Below are 13,798 nucleotides of genomic sequence, written 5' to 3' on the forward strand. Positions count from 1 at the left end.
CGAATGGAGAGGGGAGTTGTGGTTGCCCGGCAAGGGACAAGGGGCGACTCAGAGGTGGGGAGGCACTTGGGGTTAAGGGAATTTTAGATGTGGGAGTGGTTGAAGTATTTTATGTTTTAGAAATGTTGTCATACATTGAGTTCAAAAAAGGAAAACTAAGAGATGCAAATGGGGAAAAGGGGAAAGGTGGTGAGGAAGCGGAAATGAGAGGTAAACAAAGTATCAGATGGCCGTGTTGAACTATATGACTATAAATATTAATGGAATACATAACCAAATCAAAAGGAAGAGGCTATTAAATTTACTGAAAAAAGAAAAAATTGATATAGCATTCATGCAGAAAACACATCTAACTGAAGAGGAACACAAGAAATGAAGGAGAGACTGGGTAGGGCGCGTAACGGCAGCATCATATAATTCAAAAGCCAGAGGTGTAGCTATATTAATCAATAAAAATGTACCAATCAAAATAGAGGAGGAAATAATAGATCCAGCAGGGAGATATGTAATGATAAAGTGTCAGATATATTCAGAATTCTGGAATTTGGTCAATATATATGCACCTAATGAAGAGGATCAAAAATTTATGCAAGATATTTTTTTGAAGATTGTAGATAAGTAGGGGAATATATTGATAGGAGGGGACTTTAACCTTAATTTGGATTCAAAGATGGATAAAACTGGACAAAAGACGAACAAAAAGAACAAAGTAGCCAAATTTATGGTTAAATCAATGTAGGAAATGAAACTTTTGGATATATGGAGGAGGCAACACCCAAAGGAGAAAGAATACTCATATTATTCGAGTAGACATAAAACATACTCAAGGAATGACCTGTTCCTGTAGTCAGCCTATATCCAAGGGAGAGTTAGGAAAACGGAATATAAAGCTAGATTGTTATCTGAGCATTCACCCCTGTTATTAGCAATAGAACTGGAGGAGATCCCACCAAAAACATATACTTGGAGATTAAACTCCATGCTACTTAAAAGACAGGAATTTAGAGAATTTATTGAACACCAAATTAAAATGTACTTTGAAATAAATACGGAATCAGTGAGACAAATTTATATTATGCGACGCAATGAAAGCCTTCATTAGAGGGCAGATAATAAGTTATGTAACTAAGATGAAAAAGGACTACAATCGGAAATAGAACAGCTGGAAAGGGAGATAGTAAGTACAAAAAAGGAACTAGCAACAAGGGAAGATACAAAAAAAAGAGAGAATTGGCAAACAAAAAATAAAATACGAAACACTACAAACGTACAAGCTGGAGAAGAACATAATGAAAATAAAGCAGAAGTATTATGAGCTAGGAGAAAAAAACGCACAAAATACGAGCCTCGCAGCTTAAAACAGAACAAGCTAAAAGAACTGTATTGGCATCAAGGAAAATGGACAAACAAATTACATATAACCCAACAGAGATCAATGAAAACTTCAAGGATTTCTACGAACAATTATACCGAACTGAGAACGAAGGGAAAGAAGACAAAATAGATGAGTTTTTAGCTAAAATTGAACTACCGAAATTGCAAGAAGAGGAGCAAAACAAATTGATAAAACCATTTGAAATAGAGGAAATACAGGATATATTAAAAAAGCTACTGAACAATAAAATGCCTGGAGAAGACGGACTCCCAATAGAATTCTATAAAACATTTAAAGACTTATTAATTCCTCCTCTCCTGGAAGTAATGAACCAAATTGAAGAAACATAAAACATGCCAGATTCATGTAAAACAGCAATAATTACAGTAATACCAAAGGTGGGGAAAGATCCACTAACACCAGCATCATATAGACCAATATCTCTACTTAACTCAGATTATAAGATAATGGCTAAACTATCAGCAAACAGATTCGCCAACTGTGTACAAAAAATAGTAAAACAAGATCAAACTGGATTTATTAAGAAAAGACGAACAACGGACAATGTCTGTAAGTTCATTAACATAATCCATGCAGTACAAGGAAATAAGATACCAACAGTGGCTGTTGCTTTAGATGCAGAGAAAGCCTTTGACAGGGTAGAATGGAATTATTTATTCAAAGTATTACAGAGGTTCAATCTACCAGAGAAATATATTAATTGGATTAAAGCATTATATAAGGGACCATTGGCGAAGGTGACAGTAAATGGATATATATCGAACCAATTTAAATTAAGCAGGTCAACTATCTCCCTCATTGTTCGGTTTAGCTACAGAACCCTTGGCAGAACTGATAAGAACAGAAAATAAAATAAAAGGGATAAAAAAAAAGAGAAGGAATATAAAATCAGTCTATTTGCAGATGACATTATTGTATACTTAACAGAACCAGAAATATCAATAAAAGAATTATATAAGAAATTGAAGGAATATGGAGAAATATCGGGGTACAAGTTCAACGCAAATAAAAGAATAATGCGGATTACACAGAGTTTAGAAAAGAAAAAATGGCAAACACAAGCAATCCAATACCTAGATATGAGATTAGATAATAATTTAGGCCACCTATACAAATTAAATTATCAACCATTAGTGAAAAAATTACAGGATGACTTAGAACATTGGAAAGAATTACCATGAACACTGATAGGAAGGGTAAATTGGATTAAAATGAATATCTTCCCAAGGATACAATACCTATTTCAATCATTATCAATTCCCTCAACAGGAGAGGAGGAATTAATAAGTCTTATTTTCTTAAAGAAAATAAGAAGGAAATTCTTATGGAAAGGGTGGTAAACCGAGGATAATGTTAGATAAATTAACAGAATGGTGCAAACAAGGTGGTTCGCAGCTACCAAACTTTAAAAATTATTATAGAGCAGCACAATTAAGATATCTATCAGATTTGTATCAAACAAGGGAAAAACCAGATTGGACCAAGATAGAGCTAGATAAAATAGGGAAGAAGGTACCAGAACATATACTTTTTAAGTGGGATGAAAAACTGGTGCAATGTAGAAGTTCACCAGTACTGCACCATTTACTCAACATTTGGAAGAAGATTCATGTAGAAAGGAAAAAAACAAATTTCCAACAGCAAAATTATTATTGATTCAGAATAGATAACCTTTCCTTTAGAGAATGGGAGAGTGAAGGGATGAAAAGAAAAGAAAATTGTTTTTTGGGAAATAATTTATTAACATTTGAACAAATGAAGTAAAAATATGGAATAACTCACGAACAATGTTTGCATACCATCAACTGAAAACCACTTAAAGGACAAATTGGGAAACAGACTGAGGTCACCAGAAGGAAACAGCTTTGAATATGCAATTACAAACACAATGATAATTAAAAGATTTATAACGAACATGTACATCAAGCTGCAAAAGAAGGAAAATGATGAAATAAGCTGTAAACCCAAACAAAAGTGGGAAAATGATTTAAACATAAAGATAAAAAATGAAAAATGGGAAAAGCTATGCTCTGGAACTATGAGAAATATAATAAATACAAGGTTACGCATAATACAATATAATTGGTTACACAGGCTATATATCATGCCCCAAAAGATCTAACATTATCAGACAGATGTTTTCGCTGTAAGAAGGAAACGGGAACAACAGTACATGCAATTTGGGCATGTGAGAAAGTGGAAAAGTTTTGGGAAGATCTAAATCAGGTATTAAATAAGATCACAAAAAGCAACATACCAAAAAATCCAGAGATCTTTCTTCTAAGTAATGTAAGAAGTAAAGAACTTGGACTTGATTTGGATGGAGCACAAAAAAGATTTATTATGATAGCCTTAGCAGTAGCAAAAAATGTATAATGTCAACTTGGAAATCAGAAGAGAACCTGATAATACAGCAATGGTACATGGAAATGAATAAATGTATTGTATCAGAAAAAATAACTTATAATTTAAAAAATAAAGTCACATTATTTGAACAAATTTGGGAATCGTACATGGCACACAACAGAGAGGGCTCGCCTCGGACCTCCACCCCCTAAAATTATAAAATGAGAAGACGATGAAATGAACTGACCCAGTGGGTAAAAGTAGATGACACAATTTTCTTGTTTATTTTCATTGTGTGATGACATTGTTTAATGGGTTTATTGTATTGTATATGTTGAATGTTTAGTGGGTGGGGAGGGGGGTGGGAAGTAGGGAGGGAAGAAAAAAGAGGAGAAAATGACACAGTGTATATTCAAGAGGGAAATGTTTGTGTGTATTTTGATGAATATGGTTCATAGTGTGAAAAATTAAAAAAAATTTAAAAAAGGAGAGGAGAGCAGGGAGGAACAGTCTCAAGGTATTGAATATGAATGCACAAAGTATACGGAATAAAATGGATGAGTTTGAGGTGCAAATGGATATGGGAGGATACGATGTTATAGGAGTAATGGAGACATGGCTGCAGGAGCGACAAGATTGGGAAATTAATGTTCCAGGGTACACATCCTATCAAAAGGACAGAAAGTTAGGAAGAGGAGGTGGGATGGCTCTCTGTTAGTGGTTGAAAGGAAAGACATTGAAGCAGCTGGAGTAGAGTCTGTTTGGATAGAGTTGAGAAATTGCAAAGGCAAGAGGACCATAACAGGGGTCATATACAGGCCCTCCAAACTTTCCTCCCTTCGCTTTGTACAAATGCCCTCTGATGTTTGTTATTCCTGCCCTGGGAAACAGGTTCTGGCCGTCCACCCTATCTAAGCCAATCAGAATGTTGTAAACCTCTATTAAATCACCTCTCATCCTTCTTCGCTCCAAAGTCCCAGCTCTACTAACTTTGCCTCATTAGACATATTTTCCAAAAAGGGTTCTTAGAGGACATGAAAAGGAGATCCTTTGTATTCTGGTTTTCTCTGGGCTGTATCCTGGGGCCAACACCTGGTTCTTACCTGCCAGAAGATAGTCGTTGCTAATGTCTGCTGTGGCAGCAGGAGTCCAACCACCTAGAGAGAGCACAGGCACCAATTAGACTGATTCACACCCAGAGAACAAATCAGCGCATCCAAGCTTAACGAGAAACACAAATCTGCAGGTGCTGGAATCTTGAGCAAAAAAATGAGCTTAAATTTAAATTTAATTTTTATTTATTTTTTACAGCATGGTAAAAGCCGATTCCGGCCATTTAAACCTGTGCCATCCATTTACGCCCAAATTAAGATCACAGATCACAAGATAAAGGAAGAGAATAAAATCATTCGGCCCATCGAGTCTGCTCCACCACTCCACAATGAGCTAAACCATTTCACTTCTAGTTCCAATTTCCGGCCTTTTCCCCATATCCCTTGATACCCTGACTAATTAGAAACCTATCAGTCTCCTCCTTAAACTCCCCCCAATGATTGGGCCTCCACAGCTGTCGGTGGCAATGAATTCCACAAGTCCACGACCCACTGGCTAAAGAAATTCTCCTCATGTTTTAAATGGGTACCCTCTAATTCCAAGACAGTGCCCTCCAACTCCATACATTTTAGAGGGTGGGACAAAAGAGCACCTGGGAAAAGCCCATACAGACATGAGAGAACATACCAACTCCTTACACAGCACTGATCACTGGCGTTGTCGAACTTTCCGGTAAAAGGTCCCAAACCAAAACATAGTTTGACCATTTCTATCCATGGATCTTCCCTGACCCATTAAGTTTCTCCAGCAGCTCACTGTTAACATTAGCTTTAATAACACCAGGGAGAAGTGATACATTAGATGGAGTTCATGTCTTTAGCTCACTGCTTTCCACTCCGCCATCATGCCCTGTGGTTGAATACCCCCATAGCAACATCCTTACCCATTTCCATAATATCCTCACTCTGAAAACATAGCAAATTTTCAACTCAGACCTCCAGTCATGAAATCCTCCAGTTCACTCACTTGCTTCAAGAAAGGAAATTGTACACTTTACCTAGATTGTATCAAATGAGTGAAACAGTAAAGTCTGCAGGCATGATGATTGGAGTAAAAACACAGAAATGCTGGAGAAAGTCAGCAGGTTTCATTTCAATATAAAGGTCCAAAGCAGGTAGAAGAGCTGGAATGAAGTGTCCAGGAGGAGGAAGAAATGGGCCTGTTGTAGTTAGTGGAGAATCCTGGTTGTAGAAGTGAGTACAGAGAAGGACCCGACAGAAGAAGACAGAGGGATACAGCATAGCAACAGGCCATTTTGGCCCATGGGTGAGTGCCGCTCAATTTACACCCAATTAACCTACAATTAACGTACATTTTGAACGATGGGAGGAAACCACAGCCCCCAGGGAAAACCCACGCAGACCCGGGGAGAATGTACAAACTCCTTACAGACAGCGCAGGATTCGAACCCCAATCCCAATCGCTGATGCTGTAAAGGTGTTCTGCTAACTGCTAAACCAACCCTGCTGCCCCAAGAGTTGGACGTCTTTATGTGCGCAGAATTCATGGAATAAGGGGGACGAAAGTGACAATGTTCTGTTTCCGAGAGGAGAAGATCGGAGAGGATGGTAAAGACCAGGCAGGGGTGGGGAAATGGGGTGGAGGGCATTGGGTTTAAATATAAAGGTCCAGACCTTTAAAGGATGAGATGAGACCTGCAGCAATGTAACCCACTCTTCTCTGCCATCAAATAACAGGGCAAGACTCTCCATTCAGGGATACTGGGGAAGGGTAATAAATGTTGTTCTCATCAGATCCAGCAAACAAATAAACTAAATCTGGGCAAGCCGTCAATGGATCAATGGAGGAGGAAGGTAAGGCTGAGCACACCTCAAGTTGCAGAGAAATTGAGGAGGAGGAGTGAACAGCATGTGCAAGCTCACTCCATGTGAGCTGTGGCTTGTCAGGGAAGTTGTGGGAACAACACACGTCCCAATGTAGAGTTTGAAAAGTGGAACCGCAGTTAATGCTGACCACGGATACAAAGAACTTCACAGGGGAAAGGGACATGGAGATGTTGTGCCCTGCAAGGAGAGTCAGGGGTAAATTGCAGGCCAAAGGGGTTGGTGGTAATTTTGAAGGGGTCAGTAGCCTCCTTGAGCAAACAGCCTAAACATCAGCCAGCTAAGAGGCCTGCAAGCAAGCCAAGTATTAACAGGCACCAAGCTGTTGCCGTGAACAAGACAAACAGGAAGAAGTCACGCAGGGCAGAGAGGGCAGCTGATTGTGGACATGATCAAGAGCAATGGCTACGCAGGCTGGTGGAGACTGGATCATGGGAACCAGGATTTGAGAGGGTTTGAGGACAAGAAGGGTTCCCGAAGGGCCTTGGGCGCTGAAGGCTTCCTGATCTTATCTGAAGCTTGGCTTGCCGATGGTTTGAACCGGAGTCTTGTGCAGCTGCAGAGGCTGCGGGAACACTGGAGGCGAATACAGACACTAACTATTAGGGGTGCTGGGCCATGCTCATGGCAACTCTTTGTCTAGTGGCAGACAAAAGTTGAGGTGTATCACATAAATTTCATTTTATGTATTATTACATGATGATAGAAGGAATCTTTGAACCTTTGAGAATGAGAGGAGACACGGCAGGAGTAATTGAACAAGTCGTGTCCATCGTGATGTGTAAGAAAGCAAACAGAACTTTGTATTTGGAGGCAAGAGTGTAGGAGGAAGAAACACAAGGTCCTGCAATGGAAAATAGAAACCGAGTTTTGTCCTTGCACAGATGTGCAAGCAGTTCCAAGGAAACTTTGTTTCAATTCAGGTAAGTGTGAGGTGATGCTTTTTGGAAGGTTGTACTTAAAGGAGTACATGGATAATGGCAGATTCTTAACAGTGTGGAAAACAGAGGCACCTTGGGTTCCAAATCCATAGGTTGCTCCAGGTTTCCACACAGATTGATAGGATAGTTAAGAAGGCTTATGATATGCTGACCTTCATTAGTCAGGAGATTGAGTTCACAAGTCATGAGATGATGTTGCATCTCTGTAAATCTCAGGTGAGACCACACTTAAGAATATTGTGTTCAGTTCTGGTCACCTCATTAAAGATTTACCAGAATGTTGCCTGGATTGGAGAACGTGATTGGAGAACATGTCGTATGAGGCAAGGTTAGTAGTGCTAGGGCTTTTCTCATTGGAGCAAAGGAGGATGATAGGTGACTTAATAGAGGAAATGCAGTCAGACGAAGTGAGAGGAAACTTCCAGGCAAACCTCCCAGCAAAGCTCGAGGATGCAAACTGCCTCACAGACACGTCTCCTGAAACCCTCTGGGATCAGCTGAAAATGGCCATACTGCAATCCACTGGGCTTCTCCTCCAGGAAAAACAAGGACTGGTTTGACGAAAACAACCAGGAAATCCAGGAGCTGCTGGCAAAGAAGTGATCTGCCCACCAGGCTCACCTTGCAAAGCCATCCTGGCCAGAGAAAAAACGAGCCTTCCGTCACGCATGCAGCCATCTTCAGTGCAAACTCCGGGAGTTCCAAAATGAGTGGTGGACTAGCCTCGCCAAATGAACCCAGCTTAGCACCGACATTGGCGACTTCAGGGGTTTCTATGAGACACTAAAGGCTGTGTACAGCCCCTCACCCCAAGTCCAAAGCCCTCTGCGCAGCTCAGACGGTGAAGTCCTCCTCAGCGACAAGATCTCCATCCTCAATCGATGGTCAGAACACTTCCAATCTCTTTTCAGTGCCAACGACTCAATCCAAGAATCCGCCCTGCTCCAGCTCCCTCAACAGCCCTTGAGTCTAGAGCTGGATGAGGTCCTTACCCGGGAAGAGACATATAAGGCAACTGAACAACTGAAAAGTGGAAAAGCAGCAGGTATGGATGGAATCCCCCCAGAGGTCTGGAAGGCTGGCGGCAAAACTCTGCATTCCAAACTGCATGAGTTTTTCATGCTCTGGGACCAAGGTAAGTTGCCTCAGGACCTTCGTGATGCCATCATCATCACCCTGTACAAAAACAAAGGCGAGAAATCAGACTGCTCAAACTACAGGGGAATCACGCTCCTCTCCATTGCAGGCAAAATCTTCGCTAGGATTCTGCTTAATAGACTAATACCTAGTGTCGCCGAAAATGTCCTCCCAGAATCACAGTGTGGCTTTCGCGCAAACAGAAGAACTACTGACATGGTCTTTGCCCTCAAACAGCTCCAAGAAAAGTGCAGAGAACAAAACAAAGGACTCTACATCACCTTTGTTGACCTCACCAAAGCCTTCGACACTGTGAGCAGGAAAGGGCTTTGGCAAATACTAGAGCGCCTCAGATGTCCCCCCAAGTTGATCAACATGGTTATCCAACTGCATGAAAACCAACAAGGTCGGGTCAGATTCAGCAATGAGCTCTCCGAACCCTTCTCCATTGACAACAGCGTGAAGCAAGGCTGCGTCCTCACACCAACCCTCTTTACTATCTTCTTCAGCATGATGCTGAAACAAGCCATGAAAGACCTCAACAATGAAGACTCTGTTTACATCCGGTACCGCATGGATGGCAGTCTCTTCAACCTGAGGCGCCTGAAAGCTCACACCAAGGCACAAGAGCAACTTGTCCGTGAACTACTCTTTGCAGACTATGCCGCTTTCGTTGCCCATTCAGAGCCAGCTCTCCAGCACATGACGTCCTGTTTTGCGGAAACTGCCAAAATGTTTGGCCTGGAAGTCAGCCTGAAGAAAACTGAGGTCCTCCATCAGCCAGCTCCCCACCATGACTACCAGTCCCCCCACATCTCCATCGGGCACACAGAACTCAAAACGGTCAACCAGTTTACCTACCTCGGCTGCACCATTTCATCTGATGCAAGGATCGACAACGAGATAGACAACAGACTCGCCAAAGCAAATAGCGCCTTTGGAAGACTACACAAAAGAGTCTGGAAAAACAACCACCTGAAGAAACACACAAAGATCAGCGTGTACAGAGCTTTTGTTATATCCACGCTCCTGTTCGGCTCTGAATCATGGGTCCTCTACCGGCATCACCTACAGCTCCTAGAACGCTTCCATCAGCGCTGTCTCCGCTCCATCCTCAACATTCATTGGAGTGACTTCATCACCAACATCGAAGTACTCGAGCTGGCAGAGTCCGCAAGCATCAAATCCACACTGTTGAAGACCCAACTGCGCTGGGTGGGTCACGTCTCCAGAATGGAGGACCATCGCCTTCCCAAGATCGTGTTATATGGCGAGCTCTCCACTGGCATCAAAGAGGTGCACCAAAGAAGAGGTACAAGGACTGCTTAAAGAAATCTCTTGGTGCCTGCCACATTGACCACCACCAGTGGGCTGATATCGCCTCCAACCGTGCATCTTGGCGCCTCACAGTTCGGCGGGCAGCAACCTCCTTTGAAGAAGACCGCAGAGCCCACCTCACTGACAAAAGGCAAAGGAGGAAAAACCCAACACCCAAACCCAACCAACCAATTTTCCTTTGCAACCGCTGCAACTATGCCTGCCTGTCCCACATCGGACTTGTCAGTCACCAATGAGCCTGCAGCAGACGTGGACATACCCCTCCATAAATCTTCGTCCGTGAAGCCAAGCCAAAGAAAGTAGTGCTAGGGCTTTTTTCATTGGAGCGAAGGAGGATGATAGGTGATTTAATAGAGGTCTACAAGATTATGAGAGGCACTTTAAAGTGTTCATCCAGCACCTTTTTCCCAGGGCAAAAGTGGCAAATACCAGAGGACATCTGCACAAAGTGAAGGGAGGAAGGTTTAGGGTAGACATCAGAGTTAAGTTCTTTTACACAGAGAGTTGCAGGGTCTGGAAATGCATTGCCTGGGATGGTGGTGGAGGCTGGAACAATAGGGGCATTTAGGAGACCCTAAGACAGACACATGGATGAAAGAAAAATTGAGGCTTATGAGGTAGGGAGGGTTCAGTCTTTTTTGGGTATATATAGGTTGGCACAACATGCAAGGCTGAAGGGCTGGTACTGTGCTGTAATATGCTATGTTCTGGGGATGACTAGAGTGCTCATCTCCCACACACACACACAAGAAGGCATTTGGAATGTTGTAATGTTGGCCTTCATAAATCGGATATAAACAAAATAGAAAGAGTGCAGAGAAGGTTCACGAGAATGTTGACAAGATGTCAGGGTTTGAGTTACAGAGAAAGGTTGAGCAGCCTGGGGCTTTTTTCTCTGGAGAGTAGAAGATTGAGGGGGGATTTGATGGAGCTGTTCAAGATTTTAAAAGGGACAGAGTGAGTCAACGTGGATAGGCTTTTTCAATGAAGAGTGGGGGTTATTCAAACCAGAGGCCATGGTTTGAGATTGAAGGGGGAAAATTAAAAGGGGAACATGAGGGGAAATTTCTTCACGCAAAGGGTGGTTGGGATGTGGAATAAGCTTCTGACAGAGGTGGTTGAAGCAAGGACGTTATTTATATTTAAGGAAAGCCTGGATAATTAAATGGAGGGGAGAGAATTGGACCAGGTGCTGGTCAGTGGGACTAGGAGGGTGGGGATTTGTTCCGGCATGGACTAGTAGGGCCAAATTGGCCTGTTCTGTGCTGTATATGGTTATCTATGAGGGGCCATGTAATATCCAAAACGTTGCATCTACCAATGCAGCTTTACAGACTGCATGTATTTGAGCTAGGGAAAGAGGCTAAGATCACACATCAAAGGATTTAATCATGATTCTTGTCCAGAGATACTTACAATTGGGGTCCCAAAAGGAATATAACCTGAAACAAAAAGATAGACATTGAACTAATTTTCATCATCATGTCTCCATCTACATTTCCTTTCCTTTCCATCCCCTCTTTACACTTCCAATTCTCCTCTGACCTTTTGAAATAAACCATGCGTTTGGGGCTTACAATGCACAAGGTTGAGCGAACACTACAGCACAGAAAACAGGCCATTTGGCCCTTCTAGTCTGAGCCAAAATATCATTCCGCAAGTCTCACTGACCTGCACCCAGTCCATAACCCTCTAGACATCTCTCATCCATGCTTCTATGCAATTTATTCTTAAAATTTAACAGTGAGCCCGAATTCACCACGTCAGACGGCAGCTTGTTCTACACTCCCACCACTTCTGAATGAAGAAGCTCCCCTGAACTTTTCTGCTTTTACTCTAAAGCCATGCCCTCTTGGATTTAACTCTCCTAATCTACATGAAAAAGGCTTTACTCGCATTGATTGTCTATATCTCATAACTTTTTAAACCTCGATCAAATCTCCCCTCATTTTTCTACGCTCTGTTCTCCCAATAACGTAAAAAAAAACCACACAAATGCTGGAGGAACTCAGCATTCCCATGCCTTTACGACAATCGCAGCATCTGCGATTGTTTCACTCCCAATAATGTGTACTCAATCTGAGACAGCCAGATCTGCTCCCTGCAATGTTTACTCACCTCCCCCTGACTCTTATATTATATTCTGCCACTTGGATCCCTCCTTCCTTTGCTTCTCTGGGCAGTTCTCCCTTTCTTTTTCCTCTGAACCTCCCCCGCCCCCCCCCCCCCCCACTCCCAAATTCAATCCCCCTGTCCTTTGTTCTGTAGTCTTGGATCCAAGGAGTGCCACAGTTGCAGACAAGGGTTTGTTTGGAAGTTCAATGGTACCAGGCTGATTGAAGGTTCCAGAAATGTTTCAGCTTATCACCTGACTCCTTCTGTCGCTGGCTTAGTGAAATTCCTCCCAGTCCTTGAACTGCACTGTGTGAGGCCAGCTCTCCAGCCCAAGGACTTCCAATATCTCCCCCTGTCCAGGGTCACACTGTCTGACTATAGTTGGGCTGCCTTAGGCAGACACTCCAGCAAGGACCTCCTACATCTCCCCTTGCTCAGAGTCACACTGTCCGCCTGTAGTTGGGCAGGGATCCTGTACCGCCTTCTATATGGGTTTCTGCTAAGTTAGTGGTCTCAGGTCTCTGAACACTGTTAGTCTGTTGACTTGATACCGCATGAATTTTGCACCGTTCAGTCTCCCGGGAGGCCGCAAGGATGACTTGTCATTGAGGGGCAAGATTTGGATTGACTCTACGACACTAACTTTGCTTCTTGCTTGACCTTGTGGTAGCTGGTGTCCAACAATGAGTTTACTGTCATACACATGGTACAATATACATATGCACTGAAATTCTTTTTTTTGCTGCAGCTAAAGCAAAACCACGATAATAAATTAATTGAATGAAAAGAGGCAATATAGATAATAAATATTAGTAGTAATCCAAGTTCAAAGAGTGTTTTTGCAATAGCACAGACAGTCTTTTTGTGATGTTGGATCAGTTCCTGATTCGTGTAACATGGGGAGGTTCAAGTGACTAATAGCTGTAGGAAAGAAACTGTTCTTGGACAGGGTGCTGGATCTCAGTCTTCTATACCTTCTGCCTGAAGGTAGAAGTGAGAAGAGGTTGTGACCAGGGTGACAGGGGTCCTTTATGATATTGTCTGCCTTCTTGAGGCAGTGCTTCACATCTACTAGATGTCTGCAGTGAATGAGAATTTGGAGTCTGTGATGGACCTGGTGGCGTTTATTACCTTCTGCATTCCTGGGCACTTGAATTACCAATCAGTCAGTATATTTTCCACAGTACCCCTGTAGAGTGTCCAACACATGCCAGATCTCCTCAGACTCTTTAGAAAGAAGAGGGCTGGTGTGCCTTCTCGTTTGCCTCTCCAGGAGAGATCTTCTGATATCTGGACTCCCAGGAATATCAAGGTTCTGTCTCTCTCGGCCTCCAACTGAATCAATGAGGATATGTGTGTGTGGAACGTCTGCCTCTCCTTCCTAAAATCAACAAAAAGCTCCTTGGTCTTGGTGACGTTGAGAGCAAGATTGTTGTTTTGGCACCACTCAGCCAGGTTCACGATTTCCATCCTGTATTTTGACTCCTCATTCCAGTTATTTACCCAACAGCGGTATTGTTAGTGAATTTGTAGATTGATTTGGAGCTGAATTTGGCTGATGAGAATGG

General features: G+C 42.4%; 1 protein-coding gene across 5 annotated transcripts in view; it reads right to left on the reverse strand.

Annotated features, from left to right (window-relative positions):
• Positions 1-13,798, reverse strand: part of LOC138756945 (sideroflexin-5-like) — a 309,487-nt gene that overhangs the window by 203,165 nt on the left and 92,524 nt on the right. For 4 of the 5 annotated variants that reach the window (XM_069923412.1, XM_069923411.1, XM_069923409.1 and 1 more), the window contains exons 6-7: positions 11,532-11,557; positions 4,846-4,899 (exon numbers count right to left, since the gene is read on the reverse strand). In XM_069923412.1, coding sequence (XP_069779513.1) covers positions 4,846-4,899; positions 11,532-11,557 — 80 coding nt within the window. The remainder of the gene's footprint in view (positions 1-4,845; positions 4,900-11,531; positions 11,558-13,798) is intronic. The other variant, XM_069923413.1, reaches the window with a different exon arrangement.

Source organism: Narcine bancroftii, chromosome 3 (genome assembly GCF_036971445.1).
Source record: "Narcine bancroftii isolate sNarBan1 chromosome 3, sNarBan1.hap1, whole genome shotgun sequence".
NCBI lineage: Eukaryota > Metazoa > Chordata > Chondrichthyes > Torpediniformes > Narcinidae > Narcine > Narcine bancroftii.